This window comes from Melozone crissalis, unplaced genomic scaffold (assembly GCF_028551555.1).
Source record: "Melozone crissalis strain CALT ecotype California unplaced genomic scaffold, PUWL_Pcris_2 ptg000035l_1, whole genome shotgun sequence".
NCBI classification, from domain to species: domain Eukaryota; kingdom Metazoa; phylum Chordata; class Aves; order Passeriformes; family Passerellidae; genus Melozone; species Melozone crissalis.
This window is the reverse complement of record NW_026535813.1, coordinates 593,904-620,258: the sequence shown is the minus strand read 5'-3', so window position 1 is coordinate 620,258 and position 26,355 is coordinate 593,904. Positions and strand designations below refer to the sequence as shown.

At 44.4% G+C, this 26,355-nt stretch overlaps 1 protein-coding gene across 1 annotated transcript in view; it reads left to right on the top strand.

Annotated features, from left to right (window-relative positions):
- LOC128941390 (transcription factor BTF3-like) overlaps positions 1-15,765 on the top strand; it is a 29,123-nt gene extending 13,358 nt beyond the window's left edge. Inside the window, exons 2-4 of the mRNA XM_054283144.1 lie at positions 7,632-7,745; positions 7,957-8,158; positions 15,734-15,765. Coding sequence (XP_054139119.1) covers positions 7,632-7,745; positions 7,957-8,158; positions 15,734-15,765 — 348 coding nt within the window. The remainder of the gene's footprint in view (positions 1-7,631; positions 7,746-7,956; positions 8,159-15,733) is intronic.
- Positions 15,766-26,355: the final 10,590 nt, after the last annotated feature.

The window sequence follows — 26,355 nt, the reverse complement described above, 5'->3', positions numbered from 1 at the left end:
AGTGCCCTATTTATCAAAACTGCTGGACCCTGTTAGCTGAGGGCAGCCAACCTGCATTCAGGCGGTGGCCGTGACCACCGTACTCCTAGAGGAAACAAAAAAATTTACCTTTGGGAGAAAACTGAGAATATATACCCTGCACTGAGTGAAAAGTATCCTAAGCCAAAAGGCTGAGAAATGGCTCACTGATTCCCAAGTGCTAAAGTATGAAGCCATCCTAATAGGTAATGATTTAAAGCTAAACGTGAGTAACAAACTCAACCCTGCAGAGTTTTTGTATGGAGAACCAGGTGAGGAATTAATACATAATTGCCTAGAAGTTATAAACTATCAAACTAGAGTAAGAGAGGACCTAACGGATCAACCTCTCTAAGGAGGGAAACAATTGTACATTAATGGATCATTAAGAGTAATCCAGAGGCCCCAGGTATAGGGATATGCTTTAGTGAATGAAGGGTTAGTAGCCATAGAAAAGGGATAGTTACCTTCCAACTGGTCAGCCCAAGCATGTGAGTTATATGCCCTAAAACGAGCTCTGGAAATATTAGCACAGAAAAGGGGAATAACATATACAGACTCAAAATACGCTTTTGGTGTAGTGCATACCTTTGGAAAAATTTGGGAAGAGAGGGGCCTATTAAATTCAAAGGGAAAGGGACTGATTCACAAAAAGCTTGTTTTAGAAGTGTTAGAAACCTTATAATTATCAGAGGAAGTAGCAGTGGTACATGTTGAAGGACATCAAAAAGGGGAGACTCAAGAGGCATGAGGGAACAATTTAGCTGATTTAGAAGCTAAGAATGCAGTTGAATCAGGGACAGAAAAACTAATGATGGTGGTAAACCCTCATGGGAGAAGTGCAAGAAGTCACGGTATTTAGTGCAGCAGAAGAGGAAGAACTCCTTAAAATAGGAGCCAAGAAAGATAATGAAGGGAGGTGGAGATTAGCAGATGGGAGGCAAATGGGATAGCTAAGCAGGTGACTGAACAGTGTGGGATATGTCAACAAGTAAATAAGGTCATGAGGAAAAAACCCAGGGGAGGGCAAGAACTAGCCTTACGGCCCTTTCAAAACATCCAGGTAGATTTTACTGAGTTTCCCCAGGAACAAAGTTGCAAGTTTTTGCTAGTGGCAGTAGATCACTTGACTCATTGGGTAGAGGCGGTACTCACTGTGAAAGCCAATGCCGATGTTGTGAGTAAAACACTCCTAGAATCAATCATTCCCTGATATGGGATGGTAAACAGGATTGATTCAGACCAAGGAACTCATTTCACATCTAAGATATTGCAGAAAATTCTTCAAGCCCTGGGAGTAAAATGGGAATTACACACTCCATGGCATCCACAGAGTTCTGATGGGGTTGAGAGAATGAATCAAACTCTTAAAAGAACTCTAGTTAAGCTAATGATTGAAACCCAAATGTCATGGATAAAATATCTCCCTTTAGCCTTATTAAGAATTAGAACCCAGCCCCGGTCATATCTGGGAGTGTCACCCTATGAAATGATGTTTGGGTTACCCTTCTTGACCTCACCTCAGAAGGTTGCCACCTATGAGGAAGGAGAAACCAATGCCAAGAAATATGTTATGTCTATAGCAGAAACCTTAGAAGGACTGAGACATAAAGGGGCAATTCCTCAAACCACCACCCTGGATATCAGAATCCATAATATTAACCTCAGAGGTTGGGTGATGATCAGCCCCTAACTCATGGAGAGATCAGCCCCTAGCTCTTCAGTGGGAAGGTCCCTTTCATGTACTGCTTACCACTGAATTGGCTGTGCGAACTGCAGAGCAGGGATGGACTCACGCCAACAGAGTCAAAGGCCCTGTAGAAGAACACAAAGAATGGGCTATAACATCCAGGCCAGGTGAAACAAGATTGATTTTCAAGCAGAGACCAAGAGATGACCAGAAAACCAACAACATGCTCAAAAAGTAGAGTCAAGCTTCCACCAGCCACCTCGAGAACTGTTTTAATAGGTGAGAATTACCAGCATCTGTTGAGGGGAGGGACACAAGTGGGCCGTAAAAGGTAATGGGACAGCTTCCTTAAGAAAATAAGACGAAGGAGGGCAAGACCGGGTTGGCCCCTTTGTTCACTACCAGGAAGACTCCATAACCCTGCTGCGGGTAACAACCCCGTAGGCATGGTAAGGTAAGGGCAAAAAGACCATGCCGGACTTCTATAATTCCTCAACTGTCTTCCTCAACAAGAGAGACTGAAGGGCAAGACCGAGTTTGCCTCTGTACCCACACCTAAGGTACGCCTACTATGGGTAGCAACCCCTTAGGCACGGTAGATGGGGGTAAAAAGCCATGCCCGACCGCTGTAATGTCCTTTTGTTCATTCCAGATAAGGGTGTTTAGAGTGAACTAGGGATTTTTTTTCTATTTGGTTTCCTCTGTCCTTGCCCACATCAACAGATGCTAGTGTGAGTCATTGAATTCAATTGTTCGAGCCAAATAACTTGAGGAAAAGGGGAGATTGTGATATATGAGTAATGTGATGGTTGACTCTCACAATTAAAAGGCAGATATTATGTATATATGTTAAGAGAAGTTTTATAGAGTTATAGTTATGTTTTACCCTGCTTGCGTTGTTATCAGAGGGTGGCCTGGGTTTGGGACATTTGGGAGGGTCAGCTTGTTACTATGGCAACATCTGATCTTTAATCAAAATTTAAGGAAGTAAATTCCACCACTGAACAGCAAAGAAAGAGTTGATCGACAGAACTTTAGAAGGGGCTAAAGGGTTAAAAGGTGGAACATCCATTGTGTAGATCAGCACATGGTGGGAAAGATCCTTTGATCCTGGCACCATAATATTTTCTCTTTTCAGTCTTCTATTGTATTTTTGAAAAGGTTTTAATAAACCTTGAAATTTTGGAAGTGAGTATGATTTCTCACACTTAAGCAGCTTTAAATCAGGATTAATCCAGTAATTAACTGGCTTGGTGATTTTGTGTATTCTTTATATGGATTACTAGTTAAGCAGAGGACTGCTGTATTATATTGATGATTATGTGCATGTTGCTAGCATGTGTGTATTGGCTACAGAGGGCTTTAACCTTGATCACAACTGTTTTGGGGTTTTTTTCTTCTTTCTTGTGAGAAAAGTTTGCACATTGCCTCTGATGGAAGATTTTGATAACATTGCAGGACTGCAGATCTTAAAAAGAAGATAAATATTCTATTTAGGTGGAGGGCTGTTGCGGTGTGATGTCATGGTTTGCCTCAGTTTCCCGATCCTTCCCCAGGTGCCAATCACTACTCCTTTCCCCCCTCCCTTGCCCCCTGCTGAGTGCTGTCTGTCAATCCAGAAATTCCAGAAGGGCATCCAGTGATTGGCAGAGTTCAAAAGATGCCTTTCAGCCCTGGGGACATTGGGCCATCCAGGTGTCATTTGTCCCCTGAGACTCCCTCCCCTTACCTGGTTGGTGGGATCCCTACCCCTTCCCTCCCCCTCTCCCCGGGGTTAAAAGACACAGCAACCACGCGGTTGGGGAAGTTCTGTTACAGCTGTTACTCGATTCAGAGGCCTGTGGGCCAGGAATAAAGCTCTGGATCTAAACCCTCCAGCAGAACCCGACTCCTTTCTTTCACCTCGCCTTGAAGCTTCTCCAGCAGAGGTAAACATGAGCTCCTGCATGCCTGGACTTGTCCCAAGCGCCCAGCTGCAGCATCCAGCCAGCCAAAGGTGTCTCTGAGGTGAAACCACCACAGCTGCCGCCTTTGGTCAAGCAGCAAGGGCCAGACGAGCCCAGGCACGTTCCATCTGTCTATATTGGTATTTAATTCCAATAACAATGGAAGTTCATCCTAATTTTAGGTAACTTGTTCCACCTAAACAGTTGGCATTCAGAGCTCTAGGTAATCCCTAACATAAACCAGATGCAACTCCATATTGTGTTACACTGTAAAGAATAACGGATAGAAAAAAAGAGAGATCATTTGTATTTACTGGGATGGTAGACTAAAATCTGTTGTACATTCTTCAATAGGAAGCTGATGGTTAGGGGCATTCCAGCAAAGGTTTTCCTGACCATTGTGGACCTGATTTCCCCCCCCCCCCCCCTCCCCTTTACCACAATGGTATAAATTACTGGAGTGCAGACATGGCCTGTCACTACTCTGATCATTAGTATTGCTATAGCAGTTATGCTTGCACACACCTCCTGCTGTGCAGTACATATACTTTCAGGAATTACACTGCTTTGTCTGGAAATGAATGTATAACCAGTTGAATTAAGAATTCAGTTACTCGGAAGTTTAAAGATCAAAGATATTGTTAGGGGTTAGTCCTAGGAATGATGTCTGAATAGATCTTTCTGTAGAGGTTGATTTGTCACCAAATTAAGCTTGCAACTCTTTATGCATGCAGGACTGTAGAGTATGTCAGTCTTCAGGAGATGATCAGTTTTCAGTTTTATGCCTATGGTAACAGACAAGGATACACTTGAAGTTTTTCTTTCCTAAGTAGGATGTTGCAGAATCCCCATGAGACTTGGGAAATAAAGCTTCTGTGGTGCATTGCATCCTAAAATCTCACACTTCTCACAAACGTGCAAAGCTTATGTGGTGGGTTTTATGTTGACTAAATTGCTAGGCACTTACTAGAATTATTTATTATCTGCTGTGAGATAAGGATTAGAAGAAGAGCAAAGCAGGCTCAAACTTTAAAGGGTATAAAGAAAACTTTAATGACAGAACTAAAAGAAAGAATAATAAGAATCAAAAAATCTTCAGAACATTTCTTTCTCACTCTCTTTTCTTTCTTGCTAGCAGTGTAAAGAGATAAATTTGGTATTTTTAGTCCGTTTACTATTGTTCAAGTAATTTTTCTTTAGTTTACTTAGGGAGAGGAGTCTTTCTCACTGTGCTGTGGAGACTTTTCCACAAGAAACAGTTATCTCATGGCTTTTAATTTTTACAAATAGCAGCTGGCCAGAAATCTGCAATTGTGAAGTCTTTCTTATCTTTTGCAGCTTTCTCACAGTTGCCTTTATGGGTTATATTAAACTTATGGGGTATTATTTTAAGGATGAGCTGTTTAAAAGCAAAAGTTTTTTTTATCTGTCTTTTAGATCATCTTCATCTCTGGGAACAGAGGTTTTTTACTTCTTTCTTTGGGGGTGTGAAACACACCAATCACTTATTTTTAAAATTTTAAAAAGTTTAATGATAATAAAATTGTTATAAAAATAGCAATATAATTAGAGTAATAATATTTTGGACAGTTTGGATTTAGGACAATATGAGACAATAGAAACAAAGAGTTACGGACATCCGGGTACCTTTTTCTGGGCAGCATAAGCCCGAAAAAGGACACACGTTAACAGAGGATTAACCCTTAAAAACAATAACCTGTTGCATATTCATACATCTCATACATGATGCATAAATTCCATTCAAACACAGGATTCTGTCTGGTCATCATCAACTTCTTCCTCTTAATCCTAACGGCGTTGTCCTGACTGAGCGAGGCAGGAAGAAGTTAGTTTCACCTGATAATGGGGCAATAAATTCTTTTTCTCTGAAAGATTTAGGTGTCCTGTGGCTGCTATCTCGGTGTGAGCCCTTTCTTTAGGAAAAAAGTATCCTACATAGCATAGTTTCTATTATAGCATTTTGTTATAACCTAAAACTATATTTAAAACACTACTTAAGAGAATTAATACAGCATAACTTTCTAACACAACACATATAATATTCATTTTAATATTTGCGAAAAGCCAATCATAAAATACGCATTTTTCACAAGGGCAAGGGGTCTTCATCACTCATCTCTGTTCAAGCTTCTCATTTAAATCAGTTACTTTAACACTTGCTTTGCTTTAGCATAGATGCCTTTGCTCATGTCTATAGTTTGAACACTCTCTTCATGCTTTTTCATTAATTAAAGGGATATTTTAGTGTATTACAGTTCATTACCATGGCTTTATCAAAAGAATTTTAGCTTAAGACTAAGGCATCTCTTAATTTTCTTTTTATCTGGGACTTGGCTCTTTCTTTACTGATTTTCATGTCTTATGTTGTTCTCTATGTGTCTTCATTTTTTTTTTTTCTTACTCGAGAGAGGATTGATATTTGTAGGTTTCATCTATGCACTAAAAGACTTCATATCTCGCCTAGGGCCTGCGGAGGGCTATGTGATCTCTGCCAGGCAGTGGTTAGAGCTGTTTACGGTGGAAGATTCTATGGGGCCGCGCTGGAAGGAAGCTAGGATCTCAGCAGCCAGGCTAGGACTCAGCAGTAGCACGCTGCGGGCTGACGGCTTCCCCTCCCTTTGCCTGGTAGTTTCTGGTGTAACTCAGTAGTGGCAGAATTTCAGTTGAGCTGTGGGTTGGCCTGGCCGCGCTGGGGAGGGGCGGCGGGGGGAGGGACGGGGACCCGGAGCTGCTCCCGGGACCTGGTGGGCCCCCACTTGGCCCGGGCTGGCGGCAGGCTTTAGCGTCGTCAAGATGTTAGCAGCCGCGGCCCGGCCCAGCCTCACCCGAGGCCCCACAGCCTCCCCTCCCCCCGCCAGGCCACCGCTGGGGCCCGGCCTGGCCCAGCCAGCCCGCATGGGCCGCGGCAGAGCGGGGCCGGTCTTACTGGCACCCAGTTACCTCTTCAAGGCCGGAAGCAAGAGAGCGATTCTCGGGCTTTGCTCGTCTTTAAATGTGTATATCACAGAGGCAGATTCAGCTCTTTTAGGTGGTTTAACAGATTGCTAATATTCAAAACTAGTAACTGGTTTTGTCAGGCACAGAGGAAGTTCTTAGTAGCTCCTCATAGAGAATAACTTCTGTAGCTGACGTTTTTCCCTCGTTACTACTGTGAAAAACACATTCACTCTCCTGTGAAAATTTTAAAGTTTAATAAAGGACAATAGGAGACAAGGACCATAGAGCAAAGGTTATTATGGCTGGGTGCATCTTGGCATTCAGCCAAGGCCACACATCTTCAGGCTACCCCTTAAATACCTTTTCCATTGCATCAGCCTGTTGCATATTCATAGACCCTTATGCCTAGTAAACTTTTTTCCCCAAACTAGTTTACATTTTCCAGGAACTATTTTACATGGCCCCTCCTTGGATCTGCCTTTTTAGAACATGCATGGGCTTTGGCTGTGGTTTTGCCTCCTCTTTATCACTTCCAGTTTGGGCCTTGGTCCATACTTACTTCAGACAGTGAGTGCTGATAGTTGGCATATCTGTAGCAGGTGTCCTTATCCTATGTTCATTGGATGTTATCCCATCCAAGCAGGCATTTTAACACAAGCATAGCTATTTCACTACTATGTCTAAGCTTAATTAATAACAGAAATAAAAACTATATCAAAGTTACTTTAACACTACACATATAAATCCATTTTAATATTTGTGAAAATTCAGTATTATAATATGTATCTATAACACTACAAATCAATTAATGCAAAACCAGCACAGCTTGCTTTAGCAAGGAAAAGACTGTTGCAGTACAGTTGAAGGAGTGGGGTTGTGTGCTGTAACACAGAAATAGGACCTTGCATACAAAGTTGATTTGTAGATGGCTGAAGAGTAGTTATATGGCCACAAGAATTAGAGTTTGCAAACAGCTAATTAAATATTAATTCATAACCTTTTTTTTTTTTTTTACAAAGGGTACTGCCCGTAGAAAGAAGAAGGTTGTTCATAGAACAGCTACAGCAGATGACAAGAAACTTCAGTTTTCTTTGAAGAAACTGGGTGTCAACAATATTTCTGGAATTGAAGAGGTAATTGTTTAAAAGGGGAAAATGCTTTTCTCTATAGAAGTATAAAATGTATAAAACATAATTTCCTTGAAAGTAACATGTTAAACTTTCCTGTAAATTATCTATAGGTGCTTAAATGAGCTTTAGGAACTTCAACTAGTTTCCTGTTAAATTGAAAAATCTTGCTAAACTGCTTGAAATACTGGTGTTGTTTTGTTTTCTCCCCTTGCAGGTTAATATGTTCACCAACCAAGGAACAGTCATTCATTTCAATAACCCTAAAGTTCAGGCATCCCTGGCTGCTAACACTTTCACTATCACTGGCCATGCTGAGACAAAGCAGCTGACAGAAATGCTTCCTAGCATTTTAAATCAGCTTGGAGCTGACAGTTTGACTAGCCTGAGAAGATTGGCAGAAGCCCTACCCAAGCAATGTAAGTTAAAACTTGAATGCATTTCCTGCTGGCAGCTATGGGGCTTATTTGTATAGCTGCAGTGAAATTCAGTGCACTCTTGCTGTCTGCAAGCATATTATAAAATGCTGAAGAAATGAGACACTTAAATCTTATTTATAGCTCAAATCCAACAATTAATATAACAGAATAAAGCAGAGGCCCCTGTTTCTCAGCATATCTTGCAGCTGGTCCAGGACTAGAAAGTTGTCGCCAGACTTGATTTCTTGGTAGTTTACTACTTGCTGTGGCTACCATACTTTGGCATACCTAGTTCATTAAAGCTAGATAGAGTTACTCTGAGAAAGTTAGGTTTTAAAAGAAGGTATGTCCGTTTTGACACTTTTAATGGAAACATAAACAATAGGGAGAGGGACTTGAGGACAGACATCTTGCTACTGCTTTGTTCCCTCACAGGTGTGGTGAAGGTATTATTTCTTGCATGGGCTTTTTGATAGCTAAGAGGCATTTATACAACATTTGTAAGGAAATATATTATAATTTCTGTGTGTGTAGAACAGTGTAGCAAACAGGACTGGCATGATCAGTAAGCTAGATACACCAATTTCATATTCTATCCTTAGATTAGTAAAAGAACCTGAACACTTTTTCTCCCTAAAACTATGTTTGAAAAGTAGAGGAGGGACCTAAGTATCTGGTGTTTGGAAAAGGTGCTGCTGCTGCTGCTACAGGGTAAGATTTGGGAGCAGAAGACAGGCTTGTTGATATTGGGAGTGATGCCTTAAGTTTTTAGCATTTATATTTTTCAGATCCTGTACTGCATTAGTGTATAACTCTGAACTCCATATAGAGTGTTAGTAAGCTCTCTTCACATTTTGGTCAGACAAAACAATCCTTCCAGGCCTGAGAACCAAGGACACCCTCTGCCTCAGGCCCCGAAAAGTATAAAAAAAAGTGTATGGGGGAGGGGGGGAAGCAAACCAGAGCAATATGATTTCATTACCTAAAGCTGTAATTGGAGAATTAACCTCTGATATGCAAATAGACCAAACTTATATCTGTCTGAAAAACTCATGACTGTCATCCATCTGGGGGGTAGTCTCTGCAAGGCTTTTGCACTGCCCAAGGTGTATCTATTGAAGGCCTTTAATAAATACCCACTTTCTTCTTTTAACTCTGTCTAGCCTCTGTTCTAGGTAGCCACTGCAAGGCATCAGGACCATGTTTCAGTTCCTGCATGTAGGGTTTTCCTACTTACTTTCTGCTTTTTGTGGCAGTTATGAACTTGACTGTTATGGTTTTTCTTTCTGTGCTTTGCTGACAGCAAAGATAGACTCTATTCCTAAAGCTGATGATGCTTCTCTTCTCTCAACTTCCCACCGAAAAAAAATCTGCTAGAAGTAGTGTTCAGGAGGTGAGGTAAACTGCTTTCCCAATGAAACTCAGGTCCCTCCTTCCTAGTGTCAGCTGTGTGGTTTCCTTCTGGTAGAAGTGGGTCTTGAAAGAAAGAAAACTTGAAGGATTTAAAATGAACCTGTTAAGATCTCTCTTCTTATAAAAAGGTGAGACAACTATTTATTTAAGGGAGGGGCTATTTATCAGGGAATGTATAATAGGACAAGGGGTAACAGTTTTAAACTAACAGAGGGCAAGTTGAGATTAGATATTAGGAAGAAATTCTTTATTCAGATGGAGGTGATGCACTGGCATGGGTTGCCCAGAGAAGCTGTGGCTGCCCTGTCCCTGGAAGTGTTCAAGGTGAGGTTGGACAGGGCTTGGAGCAACCTGGTCTAGTGGAAGGTATCCCTGTTCATGTCAGGAGGGGTGGAACATGGTGGTCTTTAAGATCCATTCCAACCTAAATGTTATGGTTTGACACTGGCACAATGCCAGTGCCCCCATGAAAATTCCCCCCTCCCTGGCGTCTGCTGTGAGGTGGTACCCGGAAATAAGCAAAGCAGGCTCCTGCTTAAGGAAAAAGGGAAAAAAAACTTTATTAACTAAACTACAAAAACTAAACTACAAAAGAAAAGAAAAAAAAACCACAAGTAAAATGAAAACTACACAGAACCACTTCCCCCTCCTCCTCCTCCCAGATCCCCAGTACATTTACATTTCCCAAAATTATCCACACTCGGTCTGGCACCACCCTTTAGAAAATCAAATCTTCAGCTCATGAAGAGTAGACGGAGTCCTTCCTTGTCCCACGGACTTCTCGTCACAATTAGCACGGCCCGGAGTCCTGCTATCTCGTGACATCTCCTTTCCATGCCAAGGTGCTCTCACCACCAGGCATGGGATGGGGCAGAGGCCTGCTTTCAGGGTGGACCTTTTTAAGGATGCCTCGTCTCGTTCCAAGCAGAGCACAGTCTCATCTCTGGGACCTTTGTCCCCCCCATTTCTTCTATACCCCCTGGGGCCGAGGGGTCTCAACACCAAACTCTCTTGACTCCGAGCCTCCGCTTCCCCCTGCAATGCAGCCTCTGTATCACCAGGAAACAGTCCATGGATATACAACAAAAGAGTCCAGCAAAATTGCCACTCCATCTTCCTCCATTTCTTCAACATCTCTCTTTCTCTTTGCCAGACCCCCTTACTGGCCTGTTTCTTCCTTCATCTTCCACTCTTATTCCTTTCCTGGGAAAGGTAATGTTCCGTGAAGTTCTCATTATCCACAAGGGTTAAAAGCTCTCCCAGGCAGCTGGGCTGCTCGCTGCCCCCCCCTTCTCCTCCCAGCCGTGCTGCCGGCACATGATATCAAGTTTCAAAGTAACAGTTCAAGCACAGGCTGCATTCTCTCCGTTTCCAAAAAGAGGGGGGGGATAAACAGGTCGCTCGATGCTCCCTCCACCCTTCCACCGAGTCCGGCCTACCGTAGATGGACCACGTGGCTCTCCCCTCCCCCAGCCCAGCCAGCAACTGGGCCGGGGGAGAGAGACCCAACTCCTTCCCGCCGGAAATCCCAAGAGGGCTCTGAAGGAAAAGAGCCCTGCATTTAACTCCTTGGGTTTGTAGTCTCAAGAGGCGGATCCAATACCCCACTGGTCAAACCAGGTGCTCATCTTAAAATCCGACCACCCATTGGTGACCACAGCAAAAACGACATATCCCAGATGTCCCATTTCTGGTCAAACCACGACACTAAACTATTCTGTGTTTCTATGATTCATGTTAATTCCTCCCTGTTGTTTTGGATGCCACCTGTCCCAGGGACAAATGCTTGTAACAGATGCCTCAAATCAATGTGCCTGCCACTCTTCTGCTACAATTGTTTTTTTTTTCACTTCATCACATTTTTATATGTGGAATAATGCTGTTCCCAATAATAGCTTTGCTATAGTTATGATAAAGTTGTACTTTTGTCTGGGAAAGGGTGGGGCTGTGTTTGACTTGACAAGCATGTTTGTCATGGTGTAAGTCATTGCTGCTGGGGAAGAATGGAGAAACTTGTTCAAGTCATACAACTCCTGTGGTTTGAATTAAGGCAGAAATCTGATATAAACATGACATAAATAGCTCCCAGCTCTTTTATCTCTGAGGGCAGTTTCCCAAGGAATCCCACGCAATAGTGCTCTAAATGGCTGAAAGTTTGCCCCTATGAGGTTTAGGGTCCTGACTACTGTTTTACCCATCCAGTACCCCTCAAAATTGAGAATTCTATCCAGGCATTATGGCTGCAGCCCAGGCTGCCTCCAGTCTTGACCTCTCCAATAAGTTAGAGAAACTTTAGAATCATAGAATCATCAAGGTTGGAAGAGACCTTTTAAGATCAAGTCCAACTGTTAACCCAACACTACTACTGTAACCCCTAAACCGTATCACCCAGCACCAGATCCAGATGCCTCTTAAACACCTCCAGGGATGGTGACTCTACCACCTTGCTGGGCAACCTATTCCAATGCCTGACCACCCTAACAGTAATTTTTTTTTTTTTTTGTAATATCTGATCTGAATCTCATGTCTCAGGTTAAGGCCACAAGTTCTTCCACATTAGTGAGCAACAGGTCCAGCAGTGCCTCTCCTCTGGTTGGGCTCTTCATCACCTGTACTAGAAAGTTGTCCTCAAAGCACTTGTATTGGGTCTGGCTGACAAGGAGTTAACTTTCCCCGTAGCAGCTCTCACAGTTCTGTGTATTGGTAGCTAGAAAGGTGTTGATCACATACCAGTGCTTTGTCATTGAGGCTGTCTCTCCAACAATACCCCCTCTTCACCCTCCAAGAACAGTAGGCTGGTGGTGGGCAAATATCTTTGGAAGGGACACAGCCAGGATAGCTGATCCCAACTGACCAAAAGGATATTAACATCTGCTCAGCAATAAAAGTTAAGAGAAAGGAGGAGGAAGGAGGGGGCATTCATTAAGATATTTGTCTCCTGGAGCAACTACTACACATACTGAATCCCTTGTCCCAGGAAGTGGTCAGACGTATGTTGATGGGAAGTAGAGAATAAATCTTTATCTTCCTTTGCTTTTGCATGTGACCTTTGCTTTTGCTTTATTAACCTGCCTTTATCTTGACCCATGAGTTTTGCTCCATCTTATTTCCTCCTCTCTCAGGTCCTGCTGAAGAGGGGAGTGATAGAGCAGCTTGGTGGGCACTTGGTGTCTGGCCACAGTCAACTCACTTCAGCACTCCACTAATTTCTTGGACTGCTTGCAATTCACTGTGACATTTTTCCAGCAGATATCTGGGTGGTTAAAGATCCCTATCAGGATCAGGGCATGCGAGCATGATGCTTCCTGCTGTTGCCTTTTTCTCAACCTGGAAATGAAACTCGAGATATTTTTAGTAAGGAGGTAATATAAAAGGGGATCTTTATTTGAAGGCTGCAGCTGAACCACTAAGTTTATTTTCTTGACTTAGTCTCTAATTTTCACCCATAAGCTTTCGACCTGCATATTGCTGTTCTTCAAAGATCACTTCATGCAATCAATCCTGGTTTTGGCATAGACAGCAACTCCCTCACCTCTCCTTCCTTGTCTGTCCCTTCTGAATAGTTTGTAGCCATCAATCATAGCACTCTAATCATGCAATTCATCCCACCAAATTTCTGTGATAGCAATCAGGTCATGGTTTTCCATCTGGGCAGCTGTTTCCAGCTCCTCCTGTTTGTTTCCCATGCTGCATACACAGGTATAGAAGCACTTCAGCTGGGCTGTCAGCCACATCCCCTTTTTAGAGGAGCTCACCCTAATTCCCTTGAGGCAATTCACAGGTGTTTTCTGTTTATTCCTCATGCCTTGGCAGCCCTGGTTCTTCTCAAGTGCCTAGAAAACCATGTCCTTCCTCCAGTAAATCTAGTTTAAAGCTCTGTTTATAAGTCCAGCTGGCTTATTACTCAGGACACTCTTGCCCTGCTTGGTTACTTGAGCCACATGAAAATTAATTTATTCCCCTTCTGGCTGACTTACACCTTTTAATATTAAGCATCAGGAGATGGTACAGTTCTTTCTGGTTTAGGGAAGTTTCTGAGTAGAGTAAAACCATTATAGCTAGCTCATGCAGTCAGGGTTTGCCATTAGTATATGTTGGGGGTGGCATTCGGATAAACAATCCCCATGCACATCTGCAGCATTTCATGCTCCAGTAATTCCTACCCAAGAGTGATAGCCTTAAAGATGTTTTATGTGGGTTTTTACTGTTGGTAGAAGCTGGAGTAAATGAGCCTTACTTGGTCTTATCCTGGGGCAAGCTATCACAGCTCCAGAGCTCAGCCCCCAAGGGGACTGGGTGCCAGAAGCCAGCTCGCTCTCAGACCAAGGCCGCGGGTCAGCCCCCTAGCAAGCAGGGAATATTCAGCTCTTAGTGATTAGGCAGCTCTTGTGATTTCAGCTTTGCTTGCTAGGTAGCTTTTTCCCTTGGCTTAAGGCTCCAGCTGACGGTCGAGAGAGGAGAAGAAGAAGACACTGGCTGTTCCACGTGTATGGCTTTATTGTAGGGGTTCCGTGAAGGGTCTCAGCTCTTCTTCTTCCGAGTTAGTAGGGGTACAGTATGCTACTTTTATACCCTTGGCCCGGATCCAATCCTGACCAATGGCAAAGGTGTTAGAGTGACCATAAGTGACCAATAGTAGGGTTAACAAGATATTGCCTTACATGGCTATAGGGATAGGGTATAAGGCGGATATCCCTGGAGTCAGGAAACTTCTTTGCTGCTCTGTCAGCATTTAGATTCTCCAAGGGGCCCTGGCTAAACCTGAGGGGTTTACTACAACTCCACTTTCTGTTTTTACAAAAAATGCAGTCGCGATAGTTCTTTTGAAACAGTGAACAAGGCACAAGAACATAGTTAACACAATAAGAATTACAAGGAGAATCAACAACAATCCCTTGACCAAAGATGCAGTCCATCCTGTTAGTCCCCAGTGCCCGAAAAGTTCACTGACCCAATCTGGGATTCTTTCTACTTTCAAGTCCTTCACGAGATCTTTCAGTTTCTGGATGTTCACATGGATGGACTCCGAACGCGAAGAGAGGTTGAAGCAGCACATTCCCTCAAAGTCCTCACATCCATGTCCATGGGCAAGCAGCAGGAAGTCGATTGCTGCTCGGTTTTGGAGTGAAGCTTGTGTTGTGGTTTCTTCTTCCTTTAATAGATCACTCAAGGCTGCTGATGTGGCGTTAGCTTGTTTACCGAGCCAGCACCCAAGGTGATTGATTTCACCGAGGGCTTTAGCTGCAGCTACCCAGGGTAAAAACAGAGAGACAGCAATCTTTTTCGGTCTGTTCCAATCGTACAATCTCGGATCGCAACTTTCATTGAATTCAGCGTAGGACCTTTTTTGTCGTTTTGATTCTCTTTCTTTTTTCCAATTATGTAACAGGGTGATGTTTGGAGTAAGGGTAGAAAGTTTTCCCAGAGTACAGGGACCTCCCTGGAGTCGGGAGGGGATCCCTGCCCATACTCTGTCACCACAGATGAGAAACATTCCCTTGGGTAATACTTTGGGATGGAGAGAGGACACAGAAATTACACTAGTGGTGTAATTGCACCAATCATGAGGGTTATAGGCTTTGTTAACTGGTGATACATCTTTTCGATATGTGTTTTTGTGTTGGTCAATTTCTGGCCAATCGTTTTTTGGACGCCTAAAGTAAAATCTGACACAATATGTGGCTTTGGAGGATCCCAATAGATCCAATTCTTGGGGTTCCTCTCAAGCATCTGGCAGAATTTTTGTCCACTCGTCCCAAGTATCAGCCCCATTGGGTCTCTTACCTGTGGTGCGGAGAACCTCTGAGTTCTGGACAGGCCAATCATCTGCTACAAAGGGAATTCCTGCTAGACATGTAGAAAGTGGATTATCAATGCTTCCCATGGACAAGCACATGTTGTCTTGTTTTAGTGTTTTTGCTAAGGTTACCCAAACATTATGGCTGGGCTGAGGGCTAATCCAGCCGAAGGCACGCGGTACAGTGTAGAGCATCCAGGCAGCGGTGAGGACAGCACCAATGGAGATATTTTTCATCTTTGGGCAGGATTAGGGCTTCTGATAGGGAATATAAGCACAATTTGTTATCTTTATGATGAGAGGGATTTCTGCCTTGTTCTTTTCTGTGTTCCCCTCCTCCCCCCCTTTTTCTTTTAATTTCTAAGCTACACTACGGGAGGAGTGGGTAGAAGGTTAAGGGGTTTTAAGGTTAGGAAGAGGGAATAATATGGTTTTTTTACATTACAAAACACAGTGTAATAACACATAATTCAGAGAACACTTTTGTGTTAAGGCTATCTGTGGCCTGTTACAGCAGACTGTTATTTAACTTTCTGTTTTGCCTGCTGCCTTGTAATGGGGCGGTCTGTTCTTGTGTTTGTGGGTGTTCGGCGATGTCTTCGTCTCCAGGCTGAGCTGGCTTGGTTTTGAGGTGGTCTTGTGTTTGCCTCGGGAGAGTTCTTGTCTTCGTCTGCAGTAGTGTTCGCTGTGCCTAAGTATGGTTTTACGTATTTTCCTGGGTACCACCTTGGACCTGATGGTAGTAGCACGTATGCATAACCTCTACCCCAAGTAATCAACTGATGAGGCCCTGAAATTTGGTGTGTTTCAGGGTCCTTCACGAGCACAGGTGGTTTCTCCGTTAGCTTTGCTTGTGTGGTATTCGCAAAGTGGCGAAGTATTGGTGGGTCAGGCTCTGAAGCTGTGCAGTTCAGGAAGTTGATGACATAGAGAGCCTTACAAAGTCTCTCCACTGGAGATGTGATTTTCATGTCTCTGTTCTGTTGCTTGAGGACTCTTTTGATGGTTTGATGTGTCCTTTCCACGATGGATTGTCCTGTGGGGTTAACAGGTATGCCTGTCTTGTGTGCTATGCCCCATTCATTGAAGAACTCCTTCAACTTGTGGGAGGTATAGTCTGGCCCATTATCTGTTTTAATCTCCTTTGGTACACCCAGGGTGGCAAAAGCGAAGAGGAAGTGTTTTATTGTGTGCATAGTCTTTTCTCCTGCATGTGATGATGCAAACACTGCTCCTGAGAACGTGTCGACTGAAACATGCACGTACTTTGACCTTCCAAAAGGTGTGAAGTGAGTTACATCTGTCTGCCACAGCTGACAGCTATTCAGACCTCGGGGATTGACTCCCGTACCCATTGATGGTATCTGGTAGTTTTGACAGTTCAGACAGGTAGCCACGATAGCTTTTGCCTGATCCTTTGAGAGCTTAAACATTCTCATAAGGGCAGGTACATTTTGATGAAAGAACGCGTGTGACAGCTTTGCCTGAGCAAAGATGTTAGGAACATTAGCAGTTTCTGCTGCCATGGCTAATGCATCTGCTTTCCTGTTGCCTTCTGCAATAAGACCTGGGAGGCCTGTGTGAGACCTCACATGCATTATGTGATAAGGTTGCTTTCTGTGGGAGATCACGTGTATTAATTTAGAGAGCAGTTGGTATAACTTCGGGTTAGAGACCTCTTTGAGAAGAACATGTTCTGCTCTCATAGCTATTCCCGCAACATAAGCTGAATCTGTGACCAGATTGAAAGGCTCGTTTTTAAATTTTTCAAAGGCTCTGACAACAGCTGCTAATTCTGCAATCTGTGGCGATCCTTCTACTGTCTGCACGTCAGATTGCCATTCTTGTGTTTGGGGGTCTCTCCAAGTAATCACTGACTTGTGGGATGACCCTGAGCCGTCTGTAAATATGGTTAGAGCCTTGAGAGGTTTTCTACTTTGGATTTGTTTTGGAATCAAATGGAAAGTTTCATTCTGGTTGAAAAGCTTGTGTTCTGGGATGTCTGATGAAGTTTGACCCGTATAACTGTCCAGAGCAAACTGTAGACTCGCATTGGTCTTGATCAAATCCTCAAAGTCTTTAACTGTTATTGGCAAATATATGCATTCAAAATCACAACCTGAAAGGGAACAAAGGCGAGTCCTAGCCTTTTTTATTAAGTGTGCTATAATCTCCTGGTAGGTGGTGTCTTTGTAGGCTGGCTACTTGTAAAAGCCCATTCCAGTATCAACAAAGGATCTCGCAGCTTAGGGTCCCATTGGAAGATCAGTCCATGGAATCTGGGTGCTTTTCCCAGGACGATGAACTGAAAAGGCAGACTGGGGTCGTAGCGATGGGCTTTGCGTGAAGACAGGGCTTCCTGGACTTTGACAATGGCACCTCTGGCTTCCTCTGTGAGGGTGCAGGGAGAGTCCAGTTCCTTGGGTCCACGAAGAAGATTGAACAAGGGAGCAAGGTCCTCTGATGTAATTCCTAGCAGTGGACGTATCCAGTTGATGGATCCGCACAGGCTGTGTAAGTCCCTGAGGGTTTTTGGGTCATCGTTGATGACGATCTGCTGAGGTATGATGGTTCTTTCCCGGATCTGGACTCTAAGGTAAGTCCATGGCTCGGTGTACTGGATTTTGTCCTCACGAATTTCCATTCCTGCCTTTTCAATGGCTTCAATAGTCTTTTTAACTGTTTTGTCCAAGTAAGCTTTGTCTGAAGCATACACCAGAATGTCATCCATATAGTGATAGATGAGGGCATCTGGGAATGATTTCCGAATGGGAGACAGGATGTGAGACACGTACCACTGGCAGATAGTCGGCGAATTTTTCAATCCCTGAGGAAGAAAATGCCAATGATATCTTTTGAGCGGAGCTTCTTTGTTAATAGAGGGAACGGAGAAAGCAAACCGTGGAGCATCCTCGGGGTGCAGTGGTATGCTGAAGAAACAGTCCTTAATGTCTATGATAGCAAGTGTCCAGTCTCTAGGCAGCATTGATGGTGAGGGCAGGCCAGGCTGAAGAGGGCCCATGTCCTCGATGACTTCGTTGATTCTGCGAAGGTCGTGGAGAAGCCTCCACTTGTTTGTACCTGGCTTTGGTAGAACGAAGACCGGAGAGTTCCAAGGGCTGTCGGACTCCACTATGTGGCCTTTTTTGAGCTGTTCTTCCACAAGGGCGTTTAGGGCGCGCAGCTTGGCTTTCTTTAGGGGCCACTGCTCAGTCCAGATAGGCTTGTGGCTTTTCCAGGTGAGACGGGGTATTTCTGGCAGCGTGCTCAACTCAGTGGCCCCAGTCAAAAATCCTGAATGGGAATGCGTAGGGAAGCACCCCACTGGGATAAAACGTCTGTGCCCCAAAGGGTGACGGGGGTCCTTACCACAAATGGACGGATGGTTGCCAGCTTGCCTTCTGGCCCTTCTACCAGGATGTTGTTTTTGCTCCTCATGGATACTGTAGTTCCACCAATCCCGGAAATCATGCCTGCAACAGGTTGTAGATTCCAGTGTGCTGGCCAATCTGAACGGGCGATGATGGTCACATCTGCTCCGGTGTCCAGCATCCCTGGCAGGTGGGTCTTCTCTCCTTTGCAGGAGAGGCCGCACTCGATGGTAGGCTTGGATGGTCCCATGACTTGTGCCCACATAGCTGTAGGGTTGAGAGGAATCTGTTCCTTGTGATTCTTTGGGAGTAAAAATGCCTGAGCTATTGGAGTTCCCTTAGAAAGAAAAAATGGTAAGTCTATGCAGTATACCTGCACGAGGATCTCTTGTCCTGGTTGCACTGTCAGCACTTCTGGAACAACAAAGATTTCCTTTGGAGTATTAAGTGAGTCACCTGTAATTAAAATGTCTGAAGGACTCCCTTTAGGTCCATATTTTCCTGTGGGAACACGGTAAACATTCTTATCATTAAAGTCAATGGACAAAGCAGTTACCAATTGCCGGCGGGTACCCCTCTGGGTTGTCCCGTGGGTTGGGGCTTCTCCTTTGGGTCTGGAGCAGCCTGGGTTGGTGCGTGATTGAGTCTGGGTGGCCTTTGATTTGTATTCTGCGCCCGAAGGTCGAACGGGCGGCTCAAGGAGTTTAAAGGACACAGTTTGTAGCATTGCTGATGTTGGGGTCTTTGATAATAATTACGATGGTATCGAGGAGGTGATCGCTCCGGGCAGTCCTTTATATAATGTCCTAGCTCTCCACAGTGATAGCATTTAGCTTGTTCCTTAGAGGTTATGACTGCATATGCACCCGAAACTCCTTCAGCAATACCCTTAGCAACTGCTTGGGCCACTGTATTTTCAGTGGACATGTGACGTGTACAGCATTCTAGCATTTGCTCTATAGTAGGGTCTGAATCCACCGGTAGAGACCTCAAAATGGCCTTGCATTTCTCATTTGAGTTGCTGAAAGCAAGCTTGCATAAGAGTTCCTTTTCTGCTTCTGCACTCTCTATTTGTTTCTCCAAAGCATCTCTAAGTCTGTCCACAAATTTTATAAAGCTTTCTTCAATGCCTTGTTTTATAGTAGAAAAATGCATTGGTGGCATTGACTCATCCTGCATAAGAAGCAAGGAGGTTTTAGCTGCAATTGCTACATCTTGCAGCATTTCTTTATTCAGAGTTTCCATTTGTACTGCTGGCTTTTGAAAGTCTCCTTCGCCGGCCAACTGTTCTACTGTGAAGTTGGTCTTAGTAGCATCGGCAGTATATGAATCTGATAGCATTTTTAAGTGTTTCTTCCAATGCCTATCCCATAACAAATATTCTGCCGGTGACAGAAGGCATTGTGAAATATTTTTTACATCATGAGGAAGCAAGACGTGCAGAGAACATGGCTTCTAGAAAATTTCTAAAGATATGTGAACTACGCCCATGTTCCTTGGCTATATTTCTCAATTGCACTAATTCCTTATTAGAAATTGGTTTCCATGTCTTGAAATTAGATTCCCCACCATTCCTTCCTTGCCTATATTCAACTGGAAAGGCTGAGGTTTTCTGTGCTAGGTCCCAGTTCCCAGACTTTATAGCTTCTATCTTAATAAGAGCCCATGGGTCTATATTAATCGCATCAAAATCAGATTCATCAGAAGAACTCTCATCATCTGAGGAACGCTGTGAGGGATATGCTACCCATGAATTCCTTTTTTTTCGTTTAGAAGCGTTTTTCATAGTTTTCAATGACTGGCCAGAAGTTGGCACTATTGGATGGGGGGTTGCAGCACAGCAGGGACCGGATTGGGTTGGGGGGGGGGACGCCACAGGTGGTCTCTGATCCGTTCGGGTGGCAGGAGGGTTGGGTCAGGGGTTGGAGGGACACGTGGGGGCAGGGGGGGTGGGCGGGCTGGGGATGCACGCCTGGGGGGTTTGGAGGTGCGCAAATAGTGCTGCTGGTTTGGGGTACTACAGGTAGAGTGAACTGGTGTTACTGCACATGTGTGCGGCTCGGGGCAGGGGGATAGGGTGTGGGCGTGGCTCGGGAAAGCGGCGGGAGGGGCCGGAGCAGGGGCGGTGACGGCGGGGAGGGCGGTCGCGGGGGTGGGGGGTAGCAGCGCGGGGTTGGGGGGGGGCGGCAGCGATAACGGGACCGGGGGGCGTGGTGGGCGCGGAGGGAGGAGTTGAGGGCAGGGCGGGGATAGCAGCGGGAGCAGGGGGTACCGCGACGGAGCAAGCAGGGGCGGGGAACAGCGGCGCGGGGATGGGGGGGACCGGGATCCCGGTGACGGGAGGCGGCAACGGCAGCACGGGGGCGGGGGGAGGGAGGAGGGGGTAGAGCGGCGCACGGGGAGGGGTGGTCGCAGCGGAGGGTACGGTGGAAGAGGCTGGGAACTGGGCCCCCAGGGCCAGACGCGGGAAGGAAGCGGAGCCGGGAAGATGGGGGGCTGCAACAGGAAACGGGGAGTTGGGCAGCGAGGGTCCCGCGAGGGGGGGGAATGTGGGGGGGGCTGCTTGGCTTCTGCCTGCGAGGTGGTATCTGCAGGAAGCTCTGCAGAGCCCAGTGACTGTGTGGCATGCAAGCCACATACCTCTGTTATCTTATCAGCGCAATTAGCATATGAAGAGGAAAGATCTGTTAGTTTGGAACTTTTTTCAGAGTTCAATTTTTCAATCGTTTTTGTTATTATATGAAATAAAGGTAAGAAGTTAGTAACAGAAAAGTCCTGTTTTGTTTGAGACATATAAATGGTGTTTCAAACTGTATCCCAGAAAGAATTTTCAGTAATTGTGGTCTTATCAGTTTCAGGGAAATGCAGCACAATCCAAGATACAAATTTTTTAAGAGTCTTTTTTGACAGATTACCTTTAGAAAAAGTGAAATTGTTAACAGATAAGGTTTCTACAATGGTTAAATATAACTCTCTCTCAAGTGTGGTGAGTCTTAGGGTGCTTAAACAAGTACCCATGATTTTCAAGCCCTTTTCACAGAAAAACAAGAAAAAAAAGAAAAAAAACGAAAAAGGTTTTTTAGAGCACCCAAAGGTATGCGCGCAGTCTTAATACTTACGTCCTTTGGGGTCAGGGGTCTGTGGAAGGGTGTCTGCTCCTCAATTCTCCTCGGACTTTATCCCATCCAGATGTTTCTTGAGGGTCGAATTGAGCCTTCCGTAGAGAGGATTTTCTAAAACGAAAAGTCCTTTCGCAGAAGGAGAGGCTTCCCGAACAGGCAATAACAGGAGGCCCTGAAAGGCTCCGATGCTCCGGTGACGCTTTGCTCCTGGGGGCCAGGGTCCGACGACACGTTTGGGCTGCCACTTAAATGACCCTTACTTGGTCTTATCCTGGGGCATGCTATCACAGCTCCAGAGTTCAGCCCCCAAGGGGACTGGGTGCCAGAAGCCAGCTCGCTCTCAGACCAAGGCCGCGGATCAGCCCCCTAGCAAGCAGGGAATATTCAGCTCTTAGTGATTAGGCAGCTCTTGTGATTTCAGCTTTGCTTGCTAGGTAGTTTTTTCCCTTGGCTTAAGGCTCCAGCCGACGGTCGAGAGAGGAGAAGAAGAAGACACCGGCTGTTCCACGTGTATGGCTTTATTGTAGGGGTTCCGTGAAGGGTCTCAGCTCTTCTTCTTCCGAGTTAGTAGGGGTACAGTATGCTACTTTTATACCCTTGGCCCGGATCCAATCCTGACCAATGGCAAAGGTGTTAGAGTGACCATAAGTGACCAATAGTAGGGTTAACAAGATATTGCCTTACATGGCTATAGGGATAGGGTATAAGGCAGATGTCCCTGGAGTCAGGAAACTTCTTTGCTGCTCTGTCAGCATTCAGATTCTCCAAGGGGCCCTGGCTAAACCTGAGGGGTTTACTACACTGGAGTATCCTACAGGTTCCAGGATTCACTGAGTTCTCTTCTTCCACCAGCATACAAAATTCAGACTTCCTTAGATGTGACCTCGTGCACATCTACACTGGTGTCTAGGCAGACCTCTGTCAGGAACTGTAGACTAGATGGATTATCATTCTGCTTTAGTGTGTCAGCCTGCTCACATTTGTAGAACAGACAGATCCTCTACTCCCATTATATTTGCTCCACGTATAAAGCATTGAAATTATTTGTACCTTGTAAATTGATTTGTTTCAAAATATGAAATGGCTTTTACCTTTTCTTTTTCGGTTATGTCTCACTTCTGTACCTTTCCATTCTCATTAAGAAATAGAGTATATTTGATAAACTATGTTAGCAGACTGTAAGTTAAATTCCAAGGGGGACTTGTGGCTTCAAAATATATGTATTAATGCACAAAAATGCACTACTATATTTTCTAGGAGGATGCACATCTACCTGAAACCTTGTCATTTTATGTAAGCAAAGAAACATAACCCTTTTAAACAAAAGCCTTTTTGGATACAGTGGGAATGTTATGATGCCTGTTAACGATAGACATCATACCACCTATGCAGACTAGCTCGGCATGCTGCTTTTGTGGTGCATTTTTGGAAGCAACTGTTCTTTGAGCCTGTCCTGGTTTAGGTCAAATTTGGAAGAAAACCTCCAAAAGGCCCCCCAGAAAGCAAGCCCACATGGCCCCTCCCTTCAACCAGTTAAGGAAGAATTTCCTCAGGTAGAAGTGGAAGAAAACCTGTTTATTTAACAGGCAAAGCACTCCCCAGCACAAAAAATGAACAATACCAGATGACAAAACTCATTCACCTCTCTGAAGAGATAACAGATTCAGAAAGTCTCTCCTGGGGGTGGTCGCTCTGTTATCAGTCCCTCCAGCACTGGGAAAGGCTGCTGCCCAGAGTAGGCCCTGGTGGGCTACAAAGTGCGAGCTCTCGCTGTTTCCCCGGATCCCAGTCCAGAGCAGGTTTGAACGGTTCCAAGAAAAGGGAAAGAAAAACAGTCCAGGGAAAATTTGGACTGCCTCAGATAGCTAAGCTAACTAAAAAGCAAAAGGAGCACTGTGTTCTGCCCCGTCCATGCCCAGATGACAACGGTGGAGTTCTGTGTTCCAGCAGACTGTGGGGGAGAGTGCAGCTGATAACGAAACTCCGTGCTTCTTCCTCTTCCCTCCTTCACTGTCAGAGCCAGTCTTGAAGGCACAGAATATAATATCCAGCATAAACAGAACAGATGATTTGGGATACAAGCATGTCGCAGCGCAGGGAGGCTCGGGACCCTCAATATGAAAATCAGCAAGCTCCGTTTATTGTTGAGAGCACCTTATGTTTATTTACAACAAGTAATAAGCTCACGCATATTCTGTAAGCTAAGCAGTCTATTGGTTATGCTACAATATCAGCTCTTCTTCATTCTTTAAAACTTACATTTCTTTTTCTCATGTCTCTCTCACTACTTGTTATCGTACTACAGCCATGCTCAAGGACACTGTTTTTTGCAGGTGCAGAAACTCAGCTTAGCTGGGTTCTTGTCACGTAGCTATTTCTCCACACAAGCATCATAACATCACCATAGGACAGAGCTCTTTAGGTTATAATGCTTAAGATAAGCTAGGTGTATCTTAATGGCAACAAATGCAGTTGCAGGAATTTATAGGGTTTAGCCATAGCTTGCGCATTTTTCAACTGTGCTAAAAGCCTGGCTAAATGCTGCCACATTAAGCTTGCCTGCAGATTGCTGTGGTGGGTTGACTTTGGCTGACTGGCTGCCAGGTACCCACCAAGATGTACTCTCAATCCCATCCATCAGCAAGATGGGGAGAAGATACAATAAAAGACTGGTGGGTTGAGATAAGGACAGGGGGAGATCACTCACCAATTGCCATTATGGGCAAAACAGACTCAGCTTGGGTAAATTAATTGAATGTATTACCAATCAAATTGAGTAGGATAATAAGAAATAGGAACAAATCTTAAAACCCCTTCCCCCCCCCCCCTTCCCTTCTTCCTGGGCTTAACTTCACTTCCAACTCTTCTACCCCTGAGTGACATAGGGGAAGGGGGAATGGGGGTTGTGCTAAGTTCCTAATGCTGTGTCTCTACCACTCCTTTCTCCTCACTCTTCCCAGCATCCTTTCCATGGGGTATAGTCCTTCAGGAACAGGCTTTTCCAGCATGGTTCCCCCATGGGGTCACAGGTCCTGCCAGCAAACCTGCTCCAGCGTGGGATCCTCTCTTTGCAGATCCTGCCAGGAGCCTGCTCCAGTGAGGGCTTCCCACGAGGTCACAGCCTCCTTCGGGCATTTACCTGCTTTGGTGTGGGGCCCTCCACAGGCTGCAGGTGGATCTCTGTTCCACCATGGACCTCCATGGGTCACTGACAGTGGTGACCTTGCCCTTAAACCCTTTCAGAATAAAGTTTATGCATTCATCTTTTTTTGTTTTCTAGATATCGGGAAGCAGCAATTTCAAAAGTCTAGTATAAGCCTATCTCTTTGCTCATGCTTTTCTTGAAAATGGAGAAGGATTAATTAGGATTTAATGGCGGTCATGGGCTAAGCTGTCTCATATTCTTAAGGTAGTACAGTTAAGAATAGCAGTAAAAGTAGTGGCACAAACACCTCAGGACTTGAGATATCTATTTTTAGCATTATACTGCTTCAGTTTCACAGATGCTCATTGGTCTACTACAATGGACAGGGTTAAGTCTCACTAGCACTGGCAAATGTAATGGGAATAGTTAAGAAATTATTGAGTCAGTAGAGATGTGGACCAGGACATGTGGTTACCTTAATCACTGAAGTATAAAATTGTGTATCCAGTTCCATATTCCTCTGGCTTTGCCAGGGAACAATATCTTTAATCGTCTCTAGTCATGTGTCTACTTGCAGCTTCACAATTGCATCTTAGTTTTCTTGAAGGCCTAGGATCATAAGATCCTAAGATTTCCTTATAACTTGCTAATGCTGTAAAATATATAAGCCTCAAGAACCACTGAGTAATCAATAAACCAAGCTGCTTTTAAGAGAAATTGGTAAAATCGGTCTCTTTGCTTTTAGCTGAAAATTATTACCACACAAAGCACTCTATATATCTAGAACCAAGATGGTGAGTAGTAAACTTGTTTGACATCAATCTTCTCATTTTTCAGCTGGTTTGTTTGAGCATTATTAGTAACATACAATTAGTTGTAGATTTTTATTTAGAAGGGGAACTGGATAGAGAATTAAAATTTAGTTCAGACTCTTTGATAATATTTTCAAAAAGCAACACACCTTTGTAATCAAGATGCTTATGGTGAGCTTGACTGATGCTTTTGAACTGCTTACTCTTGCAGCTATCGATGGAAAAGCACCACTTGCTACTGGTGGTGATGATGATGATGATGATGAAGTTCCAGGTAAGAACATGCATGCAGTGGAGGAAATGAAGTGAATTTTGCTGAGACATAATATATGTAGTATAAGATTGGGCCAAGGACAGTAAGAGTATTGACTGGTCATTCCTTTCAGTACCTGAAGAGGGGCTGCAAGAGAGCTGGAGAGGGACTTTTTACAAGGGCATGGAGTGACAGGATAAGGGGGAACAGCTTTAAACTGAAAGAGGGTAGATATGCATTAGATATTAATTAGATACTATTTAGATATTGTCCCTCCGTACTTG